Source organism: Ornithorhynchus anatinus, chromosome X5, assembly GCF_004115215.2.
Source record: "Ornithorhynchus anatinus isolate Pmale09 chromosome X5, mOrnAna1.pri.v4, whole genome shotgun sequence".
In the NCBI taxonomy this organism is placed as follows: domain Eukaryota; kingdom Metazoa; phylum Chordata; class Mammalia; order Monotremata; family Ornithorhynchidae; genus Ornithorhynchus; species Ornithorhynchus anatinus.
The window spans coordinates 43909154-43936864 of NC_041753.1; the positions used below are offsets into that span (position 1 = coordinate 43909154).

Genomic DNA, 27711 nt, shown 5'->3' on the forward strand with positions numbered 1-27711 from the left:
AAGCAGAATCTGATAAGTGCTTAGATCAGCATGGTGAGCATCTGGATAGAGTGAAATGGGTGGATTTTAGTGACATTATGAAGTTAGAACTGACAGGATTTGGTGAAAGATTGAATGTGTGGGTTGAACGAGAGAGTTGAGTCGAAGATAGTGCCAAGGTTTGGGCATATAAAACAGGGAGGAGGGTGGTGTTCTCAAAAGAGATGAAAGGACACTCCCACAGTTAGGGGGGAGGAGGTAGAGGAGAATCTGGCAAAAAGGGGTGGTCCTCTGTGCCAAAAGCCCCTGAGAGTTCGGGGAGGATTAGGTTTGGAGTAGAGGCTGTTGCATTTGGTAAGAAGCAGGCCTTTGGTGACCATAGAGAAGGCAGTTTCCTCCAGTCCATTCCCTCCAGTCTATCTTGCATGTATTATTTTTCCAGGTCAATGAAAAGAATATGTCACTCCCCTTTTCAAAAATCCCTAATGGCTTCCTATCTGTTTTTAACCTATCCACTCTCTTCTCTCACTCCATCCCAGTTCATTCATTCATTGATTCATTGTCAGTTCTATTTATTGAGCGCTTACTGTGTGCAGAGCACTGTACTAAGTGCTTGGAAAGTACAATTTGGCAAAGGATAGAGACAATCCCTACCCAACAATGGGATCACAGTTTGGGGGGGGGGAGGAAACAAAACAAAACAAGTAGACAGGCATCAATAGCATCAAAATAGATAAATAGAATTCTAGATATATACTCATCATTAGTAAAATAAATAGAATAATAAATATGTACAAATATACTCAAGTGCTGTGGGGCGGGGAAGAGGGTAGAGCAGAGGGAGGGAGTAGGGGCGATGGGGAGGGGGAGGAGGAGCAGAGGAAAAGGGGGGCTCAGTCTGGGAAGGCGTCCTGAAAGAGGTGAGCTCTCAGTAGGGCTTTGAAGGGGGGAAGGGAGCTAGTTCGGACTCTGCTTCTCCCAAGCAAAACTTTTAACTGTATTTTACTCACAAATGTTTATGCCTGTCCCCCTACCTGGAAACCTAGAATGCCCCTTTTCTGAAATGTCCGCTTCCTCAAATCCCTCCTACCTTTCAGCTCTGCTAATCCAGTGCCTCTCCCCCCCCCCCCCCCCCCACCCACCCTGCTCCCAATAAAGCCTTCCTAAAAATGTTATCTATTCCAAGAGGTATTCCCTGACTAATTCCCACCTTCCTGATCATACCATCCCACTAGCAGCCACTTTAGGACTCATGTACATATCTGTATATTTATTTGTTAGTTATTTTGGCATTCTGGAAAATGAGACATGAACAGAATTCAATGATACATTTGAACATTTACTGCTAACAAGTGAAAAATTGAAATGAGTACTGATAGGAGGCAGGGAGGTATTTAGCTAAGACTACAAACAAACTGCAACAAAGATAATCCTAAGAGTGCACATACATGGACAAAGGCAGAGAACATCTAACAAGTGTTCTTTTTCATTTTATGTGTGAACTAAGTCAACGTTTGGGACAAATGTTGAGGTTTATATAATATTCCAAATATAAAGGGAGTAAGGGAAATTGCAAAGTTTTAAAGAAAGCTAAAAATGTTTTGAATTATTTAAGTGCAGAAATAATCTGAATCCATTATTCATAATGTATAAATGAAAAACAAGCCTCCAGTCGATTTCATTCAAATCCTAGATGCAAAATTGTTTTTAAAGTTCATGGGAGTTATTCCTCTGGATAAACTGCAGGATCAGGCCCTTGTAACTTTAAAATAACACTTGTAACAATTTTCCTCTTCTAAACTCAAATCCTGTTGTTTCCTGCCAGTCTGGAGCAATGTTTACAGGGCATCTATTAATCCTGTTCAAGATGGGTAGTTGTCATTCTACTTTTATCTATAGCAAGTGCTGCTATGCTTGGAAATGCATAACATGTTTATATGTATACAGTGGATGTCAATGGAATGTCTCTATATATTTCAATAAAATCAAATTAGGAGATCCAGGGAAAGACCTGCAGATGAGAGAAAGTTTGGGGATGGAGGAGAAAGGCAGAGAGAGAGAGAGATATAAGGAAAAAGAAAGTGAATGCATGCACACATGCCGTCCTTAGGGTTCAAATTTAAATCTACTGACCGTGAGATTTTGATCCATGTATGCGGGTGTGGTTAAAAAAAAATCAATACACAACCAACAATCCCTTCCTCTCTGTACCCATCCTTTACTATGATAAAGCCTGAGTCCAGGGTCCATGAAGAGATGCTGCCCTTCCCCACCCCTCCTCGTCTGCCATCGCTGGAGAGAAGTCCTTTCCCACTGGAGTGGGACAGGCAGAAGGAGCAGTGGCAGCCATGTGACATAACGACTGCCCCCCACCTGAGCCCCAGAGGCCATGAAGAGATACCATTCCCTCCCTCCAACAGTCGCCATAGGGAAGAAGCCCCGTCCCTCTGGAGTGGGTCAAGCAGAAGGAGGATCGTCAGCCATACAAGCCCAGGGGGCTCTTCTTGCACCTGAGACTCCAGGGTCATGAAGAAATGTTGAAATTCCCTCCAAACGTTCCTGAGGAGAAGCCTTGTCCTGAAATAATGGGATAGATAGAAGAAACTGACCTTGCAACCACAGGAGAGACTCCTCCACCTAAGTTCCAGGGTCTACAAAGAAACCCTTCCCCCACCCCCCTACCCTTCCCCACTGATCATTGCTTGGGTTAAGCCCTGGCCCACTGGATCAGGCTAGACAGAAAGACCTAAAGCAGCATGTGGTGGCTTCCCCGCCACCTAAGCCCCTAGAGCCACAATAAGACATCATTTGTGTCCCCCGCACCCTGCCCTCACCTGGGTGAAGCTCTGCTCCATTGGAATGAAACAGACAGAAGGAGCAGCAGCAACCACACGCTCCAGTGGCTGCTCCTTCCCCTGACCCTCAGGCTCCTCAGGGAGATAGCCCTCTTTCTTACCTTCTCCCTTCCTATCCTGCACACACTGCCCTCCCCTCCCGCCACCACCTGTCATTGCTGGGGTCAAACCCTGTCCCACTGGAACAGGATAGACCAAAAAAGCATTGGCAGTTATGCAGTCACCCAGTTCCTCCTTCTTCACCTGAGCCCCAGGGCCGCAAAGAGAGGCTGATTCCCCTCCACCCTGCCCACTGTTGCAAGGGAGAAGCCCAGTCTCACAGAAGCCGGATGGGCAGAAGTAGCAATGGAAGAAGAATTCATGAGACCACAGTGGAGCCTCCTCCTCTCTAGTCCCAAGTTCCAAGAGGACACACTGTTTCCCCTCTCACCTCATCCCCACCTCCTGACATTTCTGGGGTTGGACCCTGTCCCACTGGAGTGGAATAGGCAGAAGGAGCAGTGGTAACCATGTGACCACAGACTCCTCCTCTATCTGAGCCCCAAGGCCAGGAAGGAACACGGTTCCCATTATCCCCTCACCCACCATCGCTGGGGAGAAGCCCTGTCACCCTGGAGTGGGACAAGAAGAAAAAACGACAACAGCTTGCCAGGCCCAAGGGCTGTTCCTCCACCTGAGCTCCAGTCTACTCTACAAGGCCATCTCTTCCCAACTCCCTGCTCCCTTCCCCTCTTCATCTGCCATTGCTGTTGTACTGTAGCAGAATAGGCAGAAAGACCAGAGCCAAGCCATACATTCTAGGAACTGTGACTTCACTTTAGTCCCAGGAGCCATGAAGAGATGTTTTTCCCATCCTCACACTATTGCTAGGCCAAAGCCCTCTCTCACAGGAGTAGAATAGGAAGAAAGAAGACAGCTAAGTGGCTACTGTGGATCTTCCTTCATCTGGAACCTAAAGTCCATGAAGAGACACTGTACTGGGTGCTTGCCATTTTGGGGGTCGATGAGATGCCAAAATATTTCATTCATTCATTCAACTGCATTTATTGAGCGCTTACTGTGTGCAAAGCACTGTACTTAAGCGCTTGGGAGAGTACATCTTTCTTCACACCACATACTACCATTGTAATAGTAGTAATAGTGTTTATTGAACACCCACGCGGTACTGAGCATGTGAAGGGAGAAGCCTTGTTACACTGGACTACCACAGGCAGAAGGAGCTGCAGTCTTGTAGCCTAGGGCCGCCTCCTCCACTTCACCTTCACAGAGCATGAAGAGGTGCCAAAACACTGGTCCACCCCGAAAACCACCGCCTGTCATTACTAGGGAGAAGTCCTGTCCCACAGAAGAGGGACAGATAAAGAAGCATTGTCAGCTATATGGTCATGGGGGACCTCCCTCTACCTGCGTATGGGGCAGAGGAAAAAACTACTACTTCCTACCCCACTGCTAGTCACCACTGGGATTGAGCCCTGTTCCATTGAAGCAGGACAAGCAGAAGGAATAGCAATAGCCTCTTGGCCCTGGGACTGAGACTTTCACCTGAGCTATTTCCTCTTCTCCCCGCTCTTACCTCCCCAACACACACACACACACACCATCATGGGGAGAAGTCCTGTGCCACTAGAGTGGAGTTAACAGAAGGAGCAGCAGTAACCAGATGACCCATGGGCTACTCCTCCCTATTAGTCCCAGGGTCCTTGAGTAAACATGGTATTTCCCTTGATCTGACATTGTCTAGCTTGGGGCCTGTCTCAGTGGAGTGGGACAGGCAGAAAGGTCAGCAGACTGAGGGCTGCTCCTCCACCTGAGTCCTATATGTCATGAAGAGATACCAAAACACCCTCCACCCCCTCCTCAACATACCTTTGCCTGAGCCAAGTCCTAGCCCACTGAAAATAGTTAGGCAGAAGGAACATGGCCTGGGAGCTACTCTTCCCCCCGAGCCCCAGAGTCTATGAGGAGTTGCCATCCTCTCCCCTGCCCTTTTCCTACCATGTGTCACTAGAGCAGGACAGGCAGGAGGAGCAGCTTCTGTCATGTGGCCCGAAAGCTGCTCCTCCACCTGATCTCCAAAGGCCTCAGAGTTGCTGAAACTTCCATATCCCCCGGCCTGTCACTGCTACAGAAAAGTCCTGTGCCACTGGAACTGGATAGACAGAAGGAGCGGCCACCACGCAGCCTACTTGGATCCCTTGGACTGTGAAGAGATGCTGAAAGCCTCTTATTTCCAAGCCTGTCATCTCTGGATTCAAACCCTGCCCCTCTTCAGTGGGCTAGGGAGAAGAAGCAGTGGACACCCTGCAGCCCCAGGTCTCACTCTTCCACTTGAGCTCTGGGACCTGTGTGATCCCCATACTGCCCTGTTTCACCTACCATTATTGGGGAGAAGCCCTGTCCCTCTGAAGTGGACCACTCCGTTACAACCGTACAGATGTCTATTACCAAGAGCAGGAACAGAAGATGTAAGAGGGGCTGAAGTAAGCAGTGGCAGCCACACAACCCCACAGGATTCCCCTGCACCTGAATCCGAGGATCTGTGAAGAGATGTCTTCCCCTCCCATTCTTCTCCCCTTTTGCCCGCCCTTGACTGGGAGAAACTCTACCCCAGTGGAGTGGGATGGCAGAAGGAGCAGCTTGTAGCCACGTGGGCAAAAGGCTGCTCCTCCACCTCCCTCCCCCGCCCCCCTTCCCACCCTCATTCCCAGGACCTCCCCTTTCATCCTCATCATTGCTGGGAAGAACTCCTTTCCCCCTGGAACGGGCCAGGCAGAAGGAGCAGTTCCGGCCACGTGGCTCAGGGGCTCCTCCTCCTTCTGAGTCCGGGGTCTTCAAAGGCACACCATCCCCATCCCCTCCCCTGCTCCGAATTTCTGCATCCACCATTGCTGGGTTGAAGTCCTATCCCATGGAAAAGCCAGTCAGAAGAAGAATCTGTAACTGTACGGCTGAAGGGCTGCTCCTCCACCTGAACACTAATTTTCATGAAGAGATGCCATATTCCCCTCCACCTGCCCCCACTGGAGCAGAACAGGCAGAAGGAGCAACTAAGCTACATGGCGCTGTGTCAAGTCCTTCCACCTAAGCTGCTACCCGAGCATCCATCTGAACTCTGGATTGTTCGAAGAGAAACACCACATGCCATTACTGGGCTGAGCTCTGTTCAGCAATATCAGAAGAGGTGGAAGGAACAGCTGCTGGCACCAGAGGTTCCTTCTCCACCTAAACCCTGGAGGCTGCAATGAGATGACACCCGCCCACCATCACAGGGGAGAAGCCTTGTTTTGCTGGAGTAAGGCAGAAGAAGCAGCACCAGCCAAGAGGTCCCAGTGCTTCTTTTGCACCTGATCCTTGGAATCCGCGAAGACATTCTGCTCTCCCTCACTGCTTCCCCACCCTCCGCGTTGCTGGAAGAAAGCCCTCATCTGTGGGAGCAAGGCCGGCAGAAAAGCCATGACAGCAACCCAGCCCCAGAGTTCCCACCTCCCAAGTCCTAGCATCTGTGAAGTGGTGCCCCTCTGCACCCCCACCTGACCTGCCATTGCCGGGAAGAAGTCTGGATCTGCGGGAGTAAGGCAGGAAGAAAGAGCAGTGGCACCTAGGAACCCCGGGGCCTCCTTGTCCACCTGTGAAGAGAGACCACTCCCTCTCCGACTTGCCCACCAGTGCTGGGTTCGGTCCTTCTACGGAGGGAGCAGAAGCAGCAGCAGCAGCTCTGTGGCCCCAGGGCTCTTCCTCCGCCTGAGAAACACCGTCCCCAATACCTCCGCCCCACCCCTCCTCCTGGCCATTGCTGAGGAGAAGTCCTGCCTCGTGGGAGTGGGACAGGCAGAAGGAGCAGCGATAGCCACCCGGCCACAGTGCTGCCCCCTCCTGAGTCGCGGGGTCCACGGAGGGATGCCGCCCCTCTCCCTTGCCTGCCATCGCTGTGTGGTCAAGCCCTGTCCCGTGGGAGCGGGACAGGCAGAAGGTGGAGCTGCAGTGAGGAGCCTGAGAACTGTTCCTTTAACAGTAATGTACCGCAGCTCTTAATGTTTTTATTGTTGTCATTGTTAGTTAAATATTTATTTGGTTCTTTCTCCTGAGTGTCCATTGCCAGTTCCCCCTCTCCTTTTAGATTGTGAGCCCCCTCGTGGGCCAGGGACCGTGTCTGAATTCATTCGAATGTATTTATCGAGCGCCTTTTCTGTGCAGGTCATGTATTGAGTGCCAAAGTGGAGTACAATAAAAGCGAAAGACACGGTCCCTGCCCTCAAGGAGCTTTCAACCTAGCAGGGGAGACAGACAGACACAGAGTTTTATAAATAGTGGGAGCAGGAGGAAAAACAAATTACAACCGGTAATAACATGGCTATGGAAAAGTGGATAAATGACTAGAAATGTGAATAAATAAGTATAGTCCGTAGATTGACACATACATAACTGCTAGTGGTGGCTGCAAATACAGAAATGCTAAGGGTTGCTGTTGGGAAAGACACAAGCACAAGTGGTGGAAATTAGGTGGGGAAGGCACCCCCCGGGAAGGTGGGATTTCAGAAGGGTATTGAAAGTGGAGCGGGCCGTGGTGTGGTGGCGTTGAACAGGGAGAAAATTCCAGGCAGGAGGAAGGGCGTCATCAAGGGACTGGAGATCAGAAAATCGAGAGTGAGGTATAGTAAAAAGGTATTATCATCCTTGTGCCCTCCCCCAGCGCTTAGCACAAAGTAAGCGCTTAACAAATGCAACAAATAATAGTAATGACATTAATAGTAAGCATTGCATTTGCTGCTTGTGGGGCCTGGCACCGTATTTGTTTTTTGCCTCTTGGTATCAGGTTCTATGCAAAGCTTGGCTCTAAAATAGTCCCTATTCCTGAGTGATGCATGTTGCACTGATCTGTTGGGTGTTGCTGTTTCCAAGCCATCCACTACTATCCTGCATTGCTTCAGGTTGTACTTTCAAACCAAACATAACTCAAAAGAGTTGTCAGTGAATGAACTTACTATGGAGGGAAAGATTTCTTTGCAAAACCTTTGATGATTTATAATGGAAGCACCATTTTGTGAAACCTTCATTCTCGTTCCTCAACAAGAACAAATTAATTAATGACATATTAGATACAGGTACTATTACTGACCAGAGTAGATATAATATATTCCTGAGTCAATAACCTATTGAGCAGGAAACAGAATCTTTGGGTAGATTTTTTTTTTTGTCCTCATAACCCACTTACATATATATCAATCATTCTTGATTAGTCAGCAATCCTTTCATGCCCTTGTATTTTTGAATTACTAATTCCTTTAATCACCAATTCGTACAGCAGTGTTTTACAATTTAGCTAATGAGTAATTGGACTGTTAACACTGGAACTGACACCCTGAAATGTCCCGCATAATAGAGGATAGCTTATATTTCAACCATACCTCCAGAGTCCCATGCAACCGAAGAACACTGTGGGAAAAGGAAGAGATCTAGCTTTCATTTAAGCCATTGGTCTTTATGGAAGTCAATGGATTTGTACCATCATGTCTAAAACATAGCAAACAATGAAACATTTTAAAATAGTTCCAGACAGTTTTATGGTTAGTAGATAGAGTTCATCTCAGCCATGCTAATGAAACCTAATATAACAGATGTTCCAAACGAGATGGTTAAATACAATGCAAGTGTTTCCAAGAACACAAAAATTTCAAAGTTGGTGAAGCTCTTGGGTACAGTGTTCACAGAATGCCCTCCTCCATTCGCCCACTTCTCCCCTCCCCACCTCCCCCCCAAAGAAAACCCAGTTACCATTGATTGCTTCAAAGATATCTTTTCCTGGCAGTTCAGGTAGTTACAGGAGATTGCTTATCTGTGAATGAGTAAATCCCCTCTGATTTAGAAATCTCTATGCAAATTACACTTAAATGCACACCATAAATTCATTAACAGTATCTGAGGAACACAGTTCATCTTTAGCGGACTCTAAAAACATAGGTCTTATCCATAAAAACAGTTACACTCCATTTATGCTGACTTTCCATGGTCTCATTTCATAATTCAAAATGAAGCGATTTTTTTTAATAATTGAAGAAAATGAAGGTTTTACAAGGAGCAGGTGCATTTTTCAGGATAATGAATGGTCATATATGAAACTGCTTCAGGCCTACATGTTTAGCTTTTAAAGCAAAACACAGTTTTAAACATTGTCCTGTTTTCCTTACCAATATGAATAGCATGAAAATATGAAGAAGACCACTGTTTTGTTTTTTGTAGAGCCTGGAAATGGATTATCAGAAGATAGGAGATATAGTAAAGTATTTGATGGAAATGAAAGTTACAGTATGAGCCCTCAAGAGCCATTGAGGTTTTCTTATTTTGTCATTATTTCCCAAAAGATGAACAAAAGCCCTTGAATGGCACTCGATAAAAAGTCAAAAAACAAAAAGGAGCTTCAGGAGAGCAAACAGGTAGAGAAGGAAAAGATAAGAGGGAGAAGGTCACCCTAGGCCACCATCAAGCAACTGTTCAGAACTTCTCAGCTATGGCCTCTAGGACTCGAAATTGAGGAATCTTATCCTTCCTCTGTATCTCAAAGTTAGGCTTGGACCCAAAGGTTTACATTCTGTGGCCTTTTTTGGCGGGGAGTGGGTATCTTTATAAATTAAAAAAAAGCACTGGGGAACCTTAATACTTTTTTTTTCCTCTTAAAGCAATAGAATCCGTGGCCTGAATTATTTTTAGGATGTTTTCAGCCTCATGGAACATTAGATTATTTTGCATTATTACATGAACCTAGAAAAGTACAACTATAACAATAACTGTGGTATTGTTAAGCGCTTATTATGTGTCAAGCACTGTACTAAGCGCTGGAGTAGATACAAGATGATCAGGTTAGATACAGTGCCTGTTTTACATGGGGCTCACAGACTCAGGGGGAGGGAGAATAGGTATTTAATCCCCATTTTACAAATGAGGAAACTGAGGCACAGAGAAGTTTTGTGACTTGCCCAGGGTCACGCAGCAGGCAAGTGGCAGAGCCGGGTTAGAACCCAGGTCTTCTGACTCCCAGGCCTGTGCTCTTTCCACTAGGCCCTGCTGCTTCTCTAAAAATATCTAAAACAAAATTTTTAATTCATATTTTGTGTACTTGTGTACACACACCATTTAGACATGTATTTCAACAGGGTAGGGATGAGGGGTGGAGAGGAAATAAAAATATTATCTTTGGAAATCTAATTCTTTTTTGTTGTTTTTGTTCTCTTTCAGGCAATCCGCTGTACACTGGTAAATTGCACATGCGAATGTTTCCAGCCTGGGAAGATCAACCTGAGGACCTGTGACCAGTGTAAACATGGCTGGGTGGCACATGGTAAGGAAATATATGGCCTCTACTTGCCATTTATGTTATACCTGTAAGCATTTGTGGGTTTTTTTAAAGCCGATACCAATATAGAGAAGAGAAGGTCAATTTCAGCATCAGTGGCTGCAAGTGTCAGGGGAAGCACTGAGTTGGTTAACATTCTGTGCACAGCTCAAAGAGCATATTCTCGTCTCGAAAAGCAATGCTATGCTAGCAGCTCTCAGTAGAGGGGTAGATGTTTATAGTATGGTTGGACTGAAGAGTTCAAATTGCACATAGCAGCAGCCAGCAAGTCACTGAGCCTAGTGGAAATTCAAACATACCACAGCCAGCCTTTCAGATCCTGGGTATCAAAATGAAACTGGTAAATCAACCTCTTTGGCTGAGGGAAAAGCCACCAAGCCCACTCATTCTTATAATACGGTCAAGCAGCTGAGCTCATCTTTCCAGATGTTAAACTTGTGAGGGGCTAAGGGCAAAGGAGAAGAAACTTTGGCTCAGTTCTTTAAAAACAATTTGTAAATACACATTCATTTATTGTGTTGGGGCTGAAGGCTATACAGGAGGTGGGTGGCGGGAGAGATGTCTTGAGCTTATGTGGCTTTGTGCCAATCGTGCATATTAGTTCTTACAAAAAATGCCTTGATCGTGTTCTCATGTGCAGTTAATAAATGAAACTGTAGGTAAGGGAGACTTGGAAGAATGCAGAGACATTTTGTCTGTCTAGATTAAGGATTTGGACGGAAGAAATGAAGGGATAGTATTTGAGGAAGAAACCTATGTTGGAGAGTGCTTCCAACAGTCTGAGGACTGTGGACCCCAAGGTTTAAGGATGCATTATTTCCTTGCTCCAGTAGGGCCAAAGATCCTTTAGGGTATACTTTATAATTTCATGTTCTTTAGGGGGATCTGAGCAGCCACTCAGTACCCTCCCCTATTTTATTTTTTTTTAATGTTTTCCGAGTGTCAACTACAAGTAAATGTGTGTGTGAACTCTCAGTAATGTTAGGGAAGGAAGAGGGAATTCAAACTTTATAGTAAAAAGACTTCCTAGAACTGAAAAAAGAAAACACTTTGCAAAAACAGACAAATTCCCATGGCAGTTCTACAAAAAGAGGGAAAAAGTGGCCCTACCAGGATCATGACAGTATAGTAATCTGTAACATTACTGAGCTAGACCCAGTTCCTGCCAAAGGAGTAAACAACTCATTTTTCCTCCAGACCTAGAGACTTTATGTGGTAATTTACTCAGAATGATTCTACTAGTTTGAAAGAATTAACTCCTCTCCTTAATTTGAGAAAACTTCTAGATTCTTACTATTAGCTTAAATGTTTTCCTTTTAGCAACCTGATGGTCAATGGCCCGAGCTTACAGGTAGAGAATTGGAAATGTAGTGGAAGAGTGAAGAATGAAAATGTTGGACTCTTCTCTCTCCACCCACTGGTCATCTGGAATTTATTCAAAACCCACTAAACCAGCCTTGGAAATAAGTACAAAATTTCTAGCCTACCCTTTATATTGTACCAGCCCAAAGAATTTGGATGATAAAATGAATGCGATGTACATCCCTTTTTACTGGCTCACATTGCTGATGTGAATTGAGCCTCCTGTCTAGAACAATGAATGAGCCTTGGCTCTGAGATTCAGGCCTGAGAACCTCCATGAAGGAATTGATTCTAGTCCTAGGGGTGTTGCACAGTGCCACTCGCACTCTCTCTTCCCCGCTAGTCAGATTCCAGTCGGAGCACAGAGTGCAGCAAGTAAGTTGGGTGGACAGGAGTATAACACTTTGCAAAGTGAAAGTCAAGGCCTTTTTCTGTGCAGGTCCCATTTATGGCTGAAGTGACCATAGCATAGTGCCAGGACAGTTCCATGGCACCAGGATCTGGCAGGTGATTGCATTGGTAGCTGCTGTGTTGTTTCCTGCCCACTTTAGTCAGTTACTTTTCAAAATGCCTCTGGGTCTGTCCACATCGCTTAGAGTTCTAGTTGGTTCTTTAATCAGAAACCTTCACCACTGATGAGTTAAGCCCAGTAAGCCAAGTGGGGACTAGAGCCTAGGTTATCTGATTCCTAGAACGTGTGCTCTTTCCACTGAACCAACAGTAGATTGCTACTGGGTCAGCGTTTCCCTATTATTTTCTGTCATACCAGCTTTAATATTTGCCTCTGTTCCACAGGGAACACTCTGAAGAATATAGAGAGCTTTTGTTTTGTTTTGTTTTTTGGAAACCCAAGATTTAACAACACTTTATAAATGGCCTTCATTTCAGCTTTTGGATTTTGGCCACCCACCAACAGAAAATGAGTGTGGTTCAGATATTTGTTTAAGCATCTGATCTGAACACTAGAGTGAATCCAAAAAATTCTACCTCCAAGTATTTTTTTTACATTTAATTAACCTATAGACCATCAGCAGGGCCTCATTGGTGTACAACCTTTACACATATGTGTGCATGTAGAAAGTCCCCAAACTTCCCTCCATTTTATTACCCTAAAACCTACAGCGGTGAGGGATTGGCCCACACAGCCTTTGTGTTGGCAGTAGGGAGTGGAGCACCCACCTTTTTTGCCCCCAGCATTCAGACTAATTGCTTCACTCCTCCCTCCCCTTCCTTCCTTACAAACCCAGAACTCATGTCTCCAATTATTTCTGCTCTGAGGTGAAGTAGAGCAGCCTTCTTTGACTTCCTTAAGCACACAACATCTTCTGAAAAAATGTGACTTAGTTCTTCTAGTAGGTGGTTTTCTCTGAAAGTGGATGGGATGGAAACAAGACCACCAGAACTTATTTCAGAGAAGTGTTTCAGGGCAGCAGTGAACACACCCCACCTGCTCTTGTGCTGTTAAAATATTTTTTTTATGTCTTTGCTGCCAAAAAAAAAAAATCCAAATACTGAATTCAAGTATTCCTTAAAAAAAAAAAAAATGTTTGTATTTCAAAACCACATCCTGCATAAAGCCTCCTGAATATTTGTTAGCCCCTTTTGACTGGATGTGTCTCACTTTTAAACAGCATCCATGATTTCTTTGTAGAAGAGCTTAAATTTTATAGCTCAGTAAGACGAGTCAGATATGTATTGAATATGTATATTTAGAGTATAGTCTTATAAATTAGTACCTGAAGACTGACAACCCTGCTGGATTTGTTGACCTTTAGCTGTTTCCAAATATCTTGAGAATGATGTTAAAAAGAAGACTGATTAATTCATTGTACTAGCACCTGGATTTTAAAAATCACTTAGTTAGTGGAGTTACTATTCAGAAAACGCTTCCAGAAAACCCTGAGCACCATACTCTTTGAAACATTGTTTTTTGAATACAAATAGGTAGTTTCCACTGAATTAATTAGGGGTTTTCCTTCTGGTTTTTTAATTAATGAATTTCAACCCATACACTTTGAGAGAAGTTGGAAAGTTTTGTGACCATAACTATTGAAGAAGAGGAGCTGTGTTTCCCAAAGAAGTACCATGCTCATCCAACCTTGATAACGTAGAATCATAGTTAAATACCTAGGTCAAAAATAGCTCAGGCTTGCAGTTTTCTAATGTTTTTCTCGACTGATCTGTACAGAGTTAATGCACGCTAATAGCTGTCCATTTAAAATGTTGGAATTCTTGGACGGCAATTGAGGGCACACTTCCACAGCAATATTATTGCACATAGCAACCGCTAGCCTGTTTTTTTTCCATTTCCATTGTCTTCCTTGTGTTTTTCTTCCCTCACCTAAAATGATCTGTGTGCTTCTTGAAAGGAAAGGTTTCTTCCAAGTTCAATTCCTTTGTATTCAGAAGTGCCAAAAGTAGAATGTCAATATAAGAACAGATTCATCAAAGGGGTTCTTTTGTGGCAAGATAAATGTTTCTGTTGGCAAAAGATTATTGAGTTTTGACCCTGCACCCCTGTACTAGAGTGGTAATCCTACCATCCGTGTGTTCAAGGCCTAAAACAGGGTCAGCACATATCCTAATCTAATGGAAACTCTTAAAATTGCCACACTTGAAGAAGAACAAGATTTTTCCATTGTAAACCCCATTTTTGAGTCATCTACCATTTGATTAGCCTCTAGTGGAAATCTGGGATACGGACTCATCTTAGAGATTTATTTCCTCACCCAAAAACTAAAGAGTTTAAATAGGCAGATCCATTTCCTTTACTGAAAGCAAATACTATTTGGAAGAGATGCCTTTAATAAAGACTTTAGTCTATGTAATCAAAAATGGCTTTTGTACTGAAATTCTGAAGAACCTTCAAATGTGTCCTCACTGATAATAAACCACATGGTTTGTGAAATGGAAAAAAAAGTATTATCAAAAATGATTTGTTTTGCAAATCAGATTTATTTCTTAATTGCATCTTGCCAGGAACCCCAATAAGAAACTATAATTACATCACATTGATTTCACTGACCTAAAATTCAATCTACAGGTTTGAGAGTCTATTGAAAAGTGGCAGCAGAAGATTCTGATACTCTGTAGATATTCAAGCAGAACCCATTTAATCCAAAAATTCAGAAACTGTGCACAGCCCAGAAATAAAAGGCTTGCTCTGGGTTCAGGTCTACAGTGCCAAATAAAGTGGAGAATTGAGACAGTTAACCAAATCATCCACTTTACGCAGAAATATCTAGATTACTGAAGCAGATACCGAGGTCCTTTTTTCTTGAATCCCTGCTTTGCCACTTGTCAGCTGTGTGACTGTGGGCAAGTCACTTCACTTCTCTGGGCCTCAGTTCCCTCATCTGTAAAATGGGGATTAAGACTGTGAGCCCCACGTGGGATAACCTGATTTCCCTGTGTTTACCCCAGCGCTTAGAACAGTGCTCTGCACATAGTAAGCGCTTAACAAATACCAACATTATTATTATTAAATTATCTGAGTAATTGTCTGAATTACCCTCTTAACTTTGAAAGTAAAGTCTGTGCCCCGAAAAGGTTTTATTTCACAGAATTTATGCTGCTTGTATCTTGAGGTTGAACTTTCTTAAATGATATCAGATAATCAACAAATAGTTTATTCTCCTGCACACCAACCAGTCTCCAACGTGTAAGACAATTAAATGTCACAACCAGCTTCATTGCCTGATATATTGCAGGACTTAATATTCATGGAATCGTTTAATTTCACACTAAAGTTGGAATCCAGCTGCTCTGGGAAATTAAGTGCCTGTGATATGTTTGCTTTTCTTCCTGGGTTACACCAAACTTCACCTCTCAGTTACTGCAGGTGTCAAAAAGGTAGAACCACACTTGAGTTAATCTCAGATTTAAGGTCAGTATTCCAATTTTGCTCCCAGAGCCAGGCCACTCTTTCCTCCTCCTTCTTCCTATCATTCTTCTTTTTCTCCCTCTCCTCCTTCCTCTCCTTCTCCTTCTTCTCCTCCATCTTCTTCTCCTCCTCATTATTATTGTTCTAAATATGCCAACCCCACCCAACCCAGTCTTGCATATCATAATCTAGCTATACCCCACCTCAAACCAAGTATCACCACAGAAGATACTTCTCAGCCCCAGGGTAATGACAGCCCCTTGGGGGTGATTCTCTGGAGGACTAGCAATGGTCTGGAGGCCTCAGAGCCTATGCCAAGCCACTGCATATCTGGCTGCTCCTGTAGGGCAACTCGAGGGCCCATTATAGCAGCGTGGGATCAGATTTCACTGGCTTTCCCTGAGTCCAGAGTGGGGACTTTAGTCCCATTTCATTCCTCCTCACCCCTGGGTCCCGGAGAGAGGCCTGAGCCCCAGACCTAGGGAAAGAGGAATTGCAGGCCCCCTTTCCCCTCTGGCCCAGTTACACCCTTATGAAATCTCTTCTCTCAGGAATGCCTGTTCTGATTCCATGCCCATGCATTTTAGATGCTGCTTAAACTCCTCTCCAGGACATTTGAGGCCAGGAATCTTGAGCTGTTGTAGCAGACCTGATCAAAACAGGCATTTTTCACTGGATAATGCGATCACTTGCATTTCCCTAGTTCTTACTAGCATAAAGTGCCCTACCTCTGCCTGCCAAAGCCACATGTGGCAATTATATTTTCATCCTTTGTGAAAGTAGTTTTCTTTCCTGTTGCTTTTTGTAAAATACAGTGAGAAAATCAACCTTTACAACAACCAAAAGAATGACCCTTTCTCTCTACCCCATCACCACCCTACCCTTCCCCACTAGACAACAGAGAGTCCTCCATCTAAAACAAGCAAGCTTGACATGACTATTACTACATGTCCATTCCAAGTGGCTGAGCAGCAGTTTCTATATGGTAATTTGTAAAGTTGTCAAGAAGGGGAACAGGGAGGGTTCAAAAGCCAGAAAGAAGGAAAACAACAAAGAAATGACACATCGGGGCATCAGTTCCCTAAATTCTTAGCAATAGAATCTTTCTCATTGATTGGGTCCTGTCAGAACTCTGTGAAAGGCACATAAAAAAGTGCTATTTTCAATTAAAAATCCTTTCTGGTCCTGCCTCATGTGTGTTCCAGCATGAAAGCTGTTAGGTGAAATAAATCCAGTTTAGCAATTCAAAATTAGAGCTCAGTTCAACTGGGAAATCAAATGAGTGAGGTCATGGTTCTAAGATTCTATCCCCAAATAGGGGCATCAGTCTTCTCATTGACCTCCCTGCCTCCACTCTCTCCCTTCTCTAGTCCATACTTCATTCTGATGTCCCAGTTTTTTAAAAGAAATATTGTATTTAAGTGCTTACCATGTGTCAGACACTCTATTAATACAAGATTATCAGGTTGGACACAGTCCCTGTCCCATATAGGGCTCACAGTCATAAACCCCATTTTACAGATTAGGTAACTGAGGCACAGGGAAGTTAAGTGACTTGCCCCAGGTCATACAGCAGACAGGTGGAGGAGCCAGGATTAAAACCCAGGTCCTCTGACTCCCAGGCCCATGCTCTTTCCACTAGGCCACACTGCTTCTCAATTTTTTTTTCTAAAAAAATGTTCTGTGAGTGCCTCCCAACTTTGCACAAATCCCTGATGGTTGCCCATCTACCTCTGCATCAGATAGAAACTCCTTACCATTGACTTTAAGGCTCGCAGTCAGCTCTCCCCCTCCTACCTAACCTCACTCATCTCCCATTATAATCCAGTTGGTTTGCTTTGCTTCTCTAATGCTCACTGTGCCTCACTTTCATTTCTCCCACCATTGACCCCTAATTCACACTTTCCCTCCTGTCTGGAACTCCTTCTCTCTTCATAGCTGACTCTCCCCATATTTAAAGTCCTATGAAAATCTCATCTCCTTACAAAGTCTTCCCTCACTAGTCCTAATCTCCCCACCCTATTTTTCCATCCTACTGTTTCACCTATGCACTTAATCCTCTCCGCTTAGCATTTAGGTATTCATCCCGCTCCCACCCACAGCACTCAGTTGATTCCCTTTCCTGTAATTTATTTTGTCTGTCTTCCCCACTACACTATAAACTCCTCGAGGGCAGCAGGGATCGTGTCTACAACTCAATGGCATTGCACTCTCCTAAGCATTTGTTTGTATCCACCCCAGCACTTAGTGCAGGGTCTGACACATAGTAGACCCTTTACAGATACTACAATTATTTGTACAAAAGTGCTTTGCAGACAGTAAATGCTCAAAAAATATTGACTGACTGAAATAAATGTGACTGGTAGGGTGGCCCATCACCTGGTTTTTCATTCATTCAGTCATATTTATTAAGCGCTTACTGTGTGCACAGAACTGTCCTAACCACTTGAGAAAGTATAATACAGCAATAAAGAGTGACAATCCCTGTCCACAACAAGCTCACAGTCTGGCAGGGGTAGGCGTGAGGAGACAGACATCAAAACAAATAGACATCAAGATAAATAAAGAAAATTATAGATATATACATAAGTGCTGTGGGGCAGGGAGATGGGGGAAGACCAAAGGGAGCAATTCAGGGTAACGCAGAAGGGTGTGGGAGATGAGAAAAAGTGGGGCTTAGTCTGAGAAGATGTGCCTTCAGTAAGGGTTTGAAAGAGGGGATGGGGGAGAAGAGGGGAGAGAGTAATTGGTGGATTTGAGGAGGCAGGGAGTTCCAGACCAGAGGTAGGACATGGGTCAGGGGTCGGTGGTGAGACAGGCGAGATAGAGGCACAGTGAGAAGGTTAGCACCAGAGGAGTGTTGGATAGGGAGTGACTCTATTTTTTGCCAAATTGTGCTTTCCAAGTGCATAGTATGGTGCTCTGCACACAGTAAGTGCTCAATAAATATGATTGAATGAATGAATAAGTGAACCAAACAGTCCTGTTTTCAGTTGGTCCATTCCTCTTCTGGTTCTGATATGGCACTGGATGACTTTATGTCTGGTACATTTATTATGGAGTGTCTCACCTTACCTCAACTTTACTCCTGCAGTTAAGACTCACAGATTGGAAGCATCATCCAGGTTTACAGAGGCCCAGTAGGGTAACACAACAAAGTATTGTTCTGGAGCAATGGAGAAAGTCAGGTGTCCACCCAGAGATATGCTCAGCAAGTGTATAGATTCGTTCTGCCAACTTCAGCAAAGAAGGTTTCCACGCATGACCTCATGTCACCATTATGTTATGTGACCCGTGCTACATAATGTAATCCTAGTTGGCGAAGGGTATTCGGTATTTGTTGTTGCATTTGGTGATCACCCCAAGTAACTGACAGACCTTTGCATGATGGTATAAGGAACTGGGAGATTTTGAGCAATGGAAGTTTTCTTTCTTGGGAAACTTCCCTTTGCCTGATCATGAACACCAAACCCAGCTCAATAAGGCCACAGAGGAAAGCTTTGAAAAGATACAATTCTAATCTAGCCTGAGAGAATAACTTCTAGCTGCTGAAGCAGCTCTCAGGAGGCAGCTGGGTTCTTATACCTCACTGGCTAGAGTCCTTTTAATCTTTCTCTCTTGACTTATTTTTATGTTAAAAAGCAAAAACAAAGCTGTTTTTCTGCCTGATGGGGGAGGAGTCCTTCTCTGCTTGACCTAAGGGCACCATGCCCTCTTTTAGCTTGTTCTCTTTCACTCCTCTGACCACAGATGATAGACTTTAAAAGGACTTCCATGGACTCAAAACTAACCTTTTGTGTTTGATTAATAAAGTGAGGAGTTTCCTCCCCCCCCCCCCAACCCCCTCTGTCCCCATGCTCCTTGTTTTATTTTCAAGACTGCTAACATTTGTGGAAATGCTTCATGAATTTCTCTTTTCTGGGCTCACTTTGTAATGTTGCCTTGTTTCTGAAGGGAAAGCCATGAACTGCGAGTCTGCAATGTTACCCTATCAAATTAAACTACTATTAACATAAGACCCCAGCCACAGAGGAGAGTGACTTCCTTGGCCTTTTCTTCCATCACCAATGGTATTTATTGAGTGCTTAGTGTGTGCAGAGCACTGTACTAGGCACTTGGGAGAGTATAATACCACAAAGTTGGTAGACCAATTCCCTACCCACAACAAGCTTATAGTCTAAAGGGGGAGACACGACACCTTGCGAGTGAGGAACGGAGACCAGGCTGTTAAGGAGGAGGTGAATTTGAACAGGAGAGAGAGAGAGAGAGAGCACCAACACAAACTTAGAGTGGCTTTGCACTTAAAAAACTCAATAGAGGCTTCCAAGAAACAGAACAAATCAGGTAAACAAATCAGTAAAAGAAAAATCAGGTCATTTTTTGCTCTCAACTTCAAAAGTAGAGGGTAGTGGGCTTTTGTTTTGTTTTCGTTTTGTTTTACCTCCCTTCAGAAAACCAGAGTATGACTGTAATCGCTTCACCCTAGGGGTGATGGTAGAATTCAAAACGTAATCTGTGGAGTTACATATCAGAGGAGTGGGCTCAAGTCCATTCCAGTCAATCTTCAGTGGGTGTGGTTGAAACCCTTGTACTGACAGAAGCAGGAAGTGGTTGGCCCAAAAGCCACATTTGGAGAGCGCCAGAACACATCGATTGATTTCAGGCAACCCTGGCATTTTAATCCTTTAACAACCGGCCATCATCCAGGGTAATAGGAATTTTAGGCTGAGTTTAGCCTACCTTTGCCTGTTTTTACACCTATACTACTGCACATGTACTACTTTGATGGGCTAGCCACTTTATCATTTTATTACATTTTATTACATCATAAATTTTTATATCTTACTAACGATCCTACAGGAAGCTTAATTGTTTATAGGAACATATTAATTAACTGGAGTTCATCAGGTTAAGCAGAACACAAATCGAGGGAGTTATAAATGAAACAAACTCTTCTCCTGCACTCTGTAGAGAGCACTGTCCAGTAGTGTTAGTCTGGAAGTAAAAGGAATCAATAGAAAGGACTCAAAGTTTTCTCCTGGTGGAACTGTAAGGTTATCTAAAATTTCACTTTATGGATATCTTAAGCTCCTTGAGGGCAGGGATTGTATCTACTCACTCTTAGTATAGTGTTCTGCACACAGTAAGCACTCGATAAATACTATTGATTGATAATTAAAGAAATAAAATGACCACAGTTTAGGAAACTCAAAGTGGGATAGAGGTGGAGGCTCCAGCAGATGGGACCTCTAGGAAATAACAAGAACACACACACACACGCACACACACTCTTCAAACACATACACAACATTCATCCAGGATTCTGGACAGTTGCCAAGTCCCTGCTGGAAGGCAGAGAGGGAGGGAGAGAGGGAATGGTTGCAAGGCCATGCCTGTCATCGTCACCCCAACATAAATATCATGCCCTTCTGTGCATCGTGGTTGGTGTCCTCTGTCACCTGTCCCCTACGACGTCCCAGGAAATTAATCTGAGGCAATGATTTTGATTTAAAATTCACTGCCCTTGCCACTCCTCACATTTAAGCACAAGTACCCACTTTTCTTTTTGAGTGCAAGATGGAAGCGGCTGTAGATTTTAGGAATAAGGGGTAAGCAAAATGGGGTTTGGGCTGGCTAATGGGACAGAAACTCCTTCAGATACTTGTAACTATTTTCAGCTCTGCAATTGGCACCCATACACATAAGCTTCCCCTGCTGTAATTAATACCTCTCCCCATCCTAGCTTCACCATTCCATGAAGCTGTAAGTCTCATCCATATTAGAGTCTTGCACAGGTTGGCCACCCAGGGACCAACCCACTTTGGTCACTGTCCCTGTACATCTTTAGAACGGAAATGTGGCTGGAAACTCACTTCTAGGGGCTATTATGGTACTCGTAAGGTTGTCCTGTATCTGCTGGACGAGCAACTAACCACTCTTGCTTTGAAAGGAGGGGTTACAAAGAGCCTTCTGAGCCCAGGCTGCGAGGCCCAGGCTCCAGGGATCCATAGGTTTCTCTGAGCCAGTACAAAGCTTTATTCTGAGTCTCCCACAGAGATTCCCTTCATAGCCCCTGATTCTTGGCTTCTGTTTTTTTCTATACTACTGGATGTCGACAGCCTGGCATGGGCATGACGAAAATTGTCCTGTAAAAAAAATTCCCAGTTATGCCCATTTTTGTCCAACAAAAAATCTCACATTATCATTTAACCCTAAGGGGTATTGCAACTTCAGAGACTCTTGTCCCTTGCCCCACCTCCCTGCCCACTCAGGGAATCCTGCCATTTCACATCCTTTTGGTTGACAAACTGCATTTCAGGCTTTTCCACAGCTCTGCCCATGTCCACCACACCATCGCTGCTCTGAGTGGTCTCAGGACTATCCTAGAGTCCAAGTAGACTGGCTGCAGCATGACTGCAGAGATACCAATACCCTGAGGCAGAAGATGATGATTGAGTAGAATCCTGGGACAACCTGCTCAACCTAACATATTTATTCTGTACTGTACTGTTATAACTCAAAGAATTAGTAACAAAACTCCTAATATGGGTGGGCTACCATATGAGATGTTCTTAAAGCAGTTAAGAAGCATGTAGATTGTGTCTCGTTGTGGGCAGGGAATGTGTCTGCTAATTCTTTTGTATTGTACTCTCCCAAGAGCTTAGCAAGTGCTCCGCACATAGTAAGCATTCAGAAAATATGATTGATTGGTTGATTGTCAAAAATGTTAAGCCTGCTGTTGTTTGCCCCACACAGGCATGGCCACACTCTTCTTTCAGTTGCCAAGCCCCTCTTGCAGTCCCACATCTGAATTTTACCTCTGTCCACCTTTACTTTCCCTTTTAATTTTCTTCAGTGTCTGGAGCAATGTTGGCCACCTCTTCCTTCAGCTAATAAACAAACTAAATTCCTAGTGTAGCAGCCTAAGTGATATTTTGGTAGGCAAAAGCTAAAGCTAAACCTCTGACTGTAACGCATAGCACTAACAAAACTTCACCTCTTTCCCCCTCCTTTTTCAAAATTACATTTGGAAGGTATGCTCTTTGGTTACAATAGTTCATCTCTTCTCAAGTAATGTTTCTAACCCTCCCTTTACAGACAATAATTTGAGGAAAATAAACCTTTTGTTAAAAAACAGTTCAAGTTTTCCACTACTAGTGAAAATTAGAAAACAAAAATCTAACATAAAAGAAAACACCTGTTTGGCTGGGAGAAATTGGCTAAGCAAGTCTTTTTTCTGACAGGCCAAAAGCGACCATCACAGGGCCCCTTAAAAAAAAAAGTCAGTTTTTTTTTTTCTTCATTTCAATGAGAGCACTTGGCAGAAAGTCTGACAAGCAGTTCTTCATATTTTATTATGTTCTTGTCTGGCGGAATCTCTGTCAGGCAAAAACCTTGTCAGCGGAAAACCTGTCGTAGGATCAGAGGAGACAAAAACAGGTGTCACACAGGCAGTCAAAACTGAAGGAAAAAAAGATTAGGCTAAAGAGAGAGAGGCAGACAATTACATTAATGCCATTGCTTTTATCTTATAGATGTGTGTTATTATCTCGGGGTGCTGAGTGCGCAATTGCCTCAAAGAAAACTAGACAGGAGACAAGGGGAAACTTGATAGTTTTTAACTGAAGAGGCAGTATGTCAAAGCTGGATGGGGTTCAAAGTTTTGCAAAAGGAAAAAACTGCAGACAGCGAACAACGTCTGTGTGGTTCTGCTTTCGGCTACATAAACCTAGTAGCAATCTACAGTTTTTAAGTTGGAAACAGATCATAGAGAGAAAAATTAATGAAAGATTTCATTCAGAGGTTTTTTAGTAGCATTTATCCTATGTACATGCTACCGAAGCATAACCCTTTCTGTGTTATAAATTTTTGCTACAACATGAGGCATGGTAAGGCATGAAAACAGGCATTTGTCAGTTCAGCTGTGTTGTTTGGGTATGTTTAAAACACCTATTATCAACACACTTTTAATTAAAAAAAGCTATTAAGAAACCCTTTTACTAAGTGTGAACATCTGTACATGCAAGCTGTAAATTAGGAGATCACATATGTGTGCCTCAGTCAGAGACTAAATGAATTTGGCAAATGGTTTCTATTACTAGTTTTTAAATACTGTAAAAATCTGAAGGAAATTTTCCTTTGTTCTAAATGTGAAAATAATTTCTCCCTCTGTCCCCTGACTAACCCAGATTAGTTGAGTTGCATATTCTCCAAACGTTGAGATTGTAGTTGTTATTTTCATTCTAAAATGGAAAGATCCCACCAATTCTGCTTTTACATCTGGTTCTTTTGTTCCTACCATTTCAGAAGTTAAATTTTATTCCAAATCTTTGTGGCCCATTCCATGGTATAAAGGCAATGTGGTAGTTTCATTGTACCTAGGGAAAGATGATTTGAACTTTGGAAAAATTGGCAGCTACTCATTTTCACAAAGTCATTCATGTCTGTTGAACAATGAAAAGTCTGTAAGTAGTAGTCATTTGGGGTTCCATGTTGGCTCATGATGTGTGGTTCACACGTCTTAGCCTTCAAAGTTAGATAATTGGGATATTTTTCGCATTATGCTTTCTTTGACAAATTTGCTTAGTTTGCTATCTCCCTGGTTTTTTAAAAAATTCTGAGCGTTAGTCCCTCTCTACCATTTCTCTTCCCTTTCTCTCATCCTTTACCCCTCTTTTTCAGACAGGTATCTTTACAAAGTATCTCCTCCTGCAGGTAATAGTGCCATAGCTGTTTGATACTGAAGAATCCTTGGGCAAATAGCACAATCTGAAAGAAAACACATGGCACAGTATAAAGGATGTAGGAGGGTAGGGTATTATGGATTAAAAAGTACCAAAAATGATTAGATAATATTTAGAATGAGTTCCACAGCTGAGTAGGTGAACAGTTGTGATAGTGATTACTTGTGAACCAAATATACTGTGATCAGTGAGATCATCTCTCATTGTGTCACCTGGTCCCACCACTCAGCAAAAAGCTATAAGGCAGGCATATGTCCTGTTTGGGCCCATTGTTGGCTCAGTGGAAATAGCAGGAGCTTGAGAGTTCATGGATTCCAGTGCTGGCCTCACCACATGTCAGCTGTGTGACTTTGGGCAAGTCACTTAACTTCTCTGTGCCTCAGTTACCTCATCTGTAAAATAGGGGTTAAGACTGTGAGCCCCACATGGGACAACCTGATTACCTTGTATCTACCCCAGCACTTAGAACAGTGCTTGGCACATAGTAAGAGCTTAACAAATACCATCACCATTATTATTATTATAAATAGTGGATGCTGAGGTGCTGGCAATAGAGAGCTGAGTAGATATGGCAGGAACAGGTGACTGACAGAAGCCAGTGAACAGTGCATACACAGGGGATTTCTATCCAGAGTTTGAGATCATTTTGGCCAAGACTTAACTGGAGCCCAACGGAAAAGGTAGCAGTTGGTAAAGCTGTAGTGTGACTGCTTCCACTGTGGTTTCTCCTGACTTGCTGCTCCCCTTGTCAACTGCTGTAATGGCAGCATTTCTTACTGTAATCACATCAGCTGACTACAGTACCACCATCCTGAATAGCTAGTAAAATGAATGGGGCTGCCCCTGTCCATCCCCTTTCGGCATGTACGTCTATCCTTCTCTCCATGGCTCTCTTTTTCTTGGGCACTTTCTATTTCTCTCTGTGTCTCTAGGTCCCTCTCTCTCAGTTTCATCCATCTCCCTCTCTTTTTCTCTCCCTCCCTTTTCTCCTCTTTGCCTTCCTTTTCCACCTGTTCCTTCCCCTTACCCCTATCCACAAGAGACCATGCTCTTACCCAACTTCACACTCTTAAAAATGTGATCACTTTATTGCATTGTCCCAGTCTGTTCTCTTGTGAAGGGGCCAGTGAGTAGTGAAAGGAAGCAGCGAAGGAGTATTCTCAGTTGCTCTAATCGACCCCATGGATCATCACAAGTTAACAGTAGAGGGTGAATGTGCGCCACTTTCAAAGGAAATTAAATGAATACGTGATAATTTCCCAATTCTGATTACTTTTATGTGATTTTTACCGTATCAATAAATGTAATGCCAAGTTCTTATGAAATATTAATTACATGTTAACAAATAAAGCTTTAATCCCATTCTAGAGTAAATGAAGTCTTCTTTAAGGATCCAGGATGACTAATTCTCAAATACTACATGCTGTAGACCATAGATATTATTTACTTAATGGGCATAAAACCTGTGAACCCTAGAGGAAATCCACTGTGCAAAATCTAATCATCATCAGCATCATCAGTGTGACAAAGTGCAAATGTTTTAGAGCATAGATAGAAACTGCTCCAATTCTCAGGGCCACCAACACAGTCACAGCCCAGGTTGTTGTTCCCTGCCTGGAGGTCCTGAGAGGCCCAGTGGAATATTTTTAAGTTGGCAACACTGAACTAGAGCTTTACTGCCAGATGAGTCAATCCTTCACGCCCAGAGGCCCGAATTAAATATGTGTCTTGGGTCTGAAATCCTTATCGCTAGCCCTGATGATCACCCTCTTTCTTTGAGCAAAATATTAACCTGTTCCTTTCTATTCTGTGCAAAAGCACTTTTAATACCTTTGCATGGCAGCTTTGTATTATAATACTTCTGCAATTGAGGCGTTGTGAAGAGATCTCTTTGCATTATCTTAATGACCAGTTCATATTTTCTTCCAAATTGTGCATACTATTAAAACTCAGTGAAATAAACGTGACTCTTATATGCTCAATTAAAATTTGGAAGTTTTCACTTAATTATAAAGTGCTCACCCCACTTTCCACTTAAAATATTTTTAAGGTGTCATCCCTTCCATCCATTTCATTCAGTCATTCAGTTGTATTTATTGAGTCACTTACTGTGTGTAGAGCACTGTACTAAGCACTTGGGAGAGTACAATACAACAATTAACAGACACATTCCATGCCCACAAAGAGCTTATTTGCATATTAACCAGATGCAAAAGCTTGCACGAGGATTTGCTACAGGATGTTTACTTCACATAGACTAATCTATTGGCTGAAATTCTACATAGTCACAATAGTGCATCTTATATTATGACAAAGGTTTGACTCTGAAATGATTCCAAAAAACCCCTTTATGATGAAAATCTAAATTGGCAAAGTATAGTTAAATCTGTTAAAGTTGATGAGCTGGCCTCATTAAAGTGGCATATATTATGTAGGGTGTGCATATTGTGAAGCCAAGTGTAATTGTGAAGTATCCAGTTAAATAGCTTCAGTACATACCATCTTCATCCTTTAGGACTTAGTTTACTATATATGGGCTTTAAAGACAGAGCATTTTATTTATTAATACTCAATATTTTTTCAAAAACCAGAGCCCAAATGACCAAAACCACTGAATTTATACCCTGATCCTAACTGCTCATCTGTTTTCCCCAGATGTGTGAAACTTGCAGTGAAAATATGCTTTTCTAAAAAGAATTCTGAAAAAAAACTTGTCTATTGAATTCCTAGCTTTTGAAAAATAGAAAAGCATTGCACTGTCTCCAAAAGTTGACCAGCTTGATTTAGTTTTAATTTGGACGGGAGCAGGGAATAGAAGGAAGTGACATCTAATTCTTGAAAGAATTAGACTTGTATGTGAAAAATACATTGGCCTCCCACCAAAACAAACTGCTGCGGCTCCTTTTTTACTTGTCAACATGAGTCTAAAATGATCATTTTGAAAGCTAAAGCTCATCCAAAAAAGATGGGAAGCTAGTAAAATAGCAGCTTCTTTTAGACCTTCTTATTCTGAAAAGCATTCAGAACTGAGAGGCATTCAACTTCTCTCTCCTTTTTATATCACTGGACTACTGTCAGCGATACACTCAGAGGTGTGAGTTACCTGAAAGGGGGCAGCATCATCCACTAAATGACATCAATATCTAAAATAAGCATATTTCACTTAAAGTCAACAAAGCAGACCTTTGGGGGGAAGTACTGTGTAATTAAAGTTTTTGCAAAAAGTGACTTCAATATTAGAAATTTTGTCTTTGACACACTATTTTTCTAAAAGTATATTGTACAGTTAGAAAAGTCCCACTGTTGTGTTGCTGTTTCTGCTACAAATTTGCTATTTGTGTTGCTAGATCCAGTTTCTAATATGGCTTGTTTAGACTCATTTTGCAGTAGGTGAGGGAAAATCCATTAATTTAAATAATTTTCCTTGCTACTTAAGCTCTTGTAAGGGTAGCAGTTTGATTTTTCTCTTTTAGCAGTCATTTCATTGTTTGTATTTGCTAAAACAAAACTCTTGCCTTCCAGTCTTTTTTCCTAAAAATA

At 43.0% G+C, this 27711-nt stretch overlaps 1 protein-coding gene across 5 annotated transcripts in view; it reads left to right on the plus strand.

The window, feature by feature from the left end:
- The window catches only part of BNC2 (basonuclin 2), a 462055-nt gene that overhangs the window by 276803 nt on the left and 157541 nt on the right, over positions 1 to 27711 (plus strand). For 4 of the 5 annotated variants that reach the window (XM_029055970.2, XM_039910765.1, XM_039910766.1 and 1 more), the window contains one exon: positions 10065 to 10167. In XM_029055970.2, the coding sequence (XP_028911803.1) occupies positions 10065 to 10167 (103 nt within the window). Of the gene's footprint in view, positions 1 to 5577; positions 6846 to 10064; positions 10168 to 27711 lie in introns of those variants that run through there. The other variant, XM_029055973.2, reaches the window with a different exon arrangement.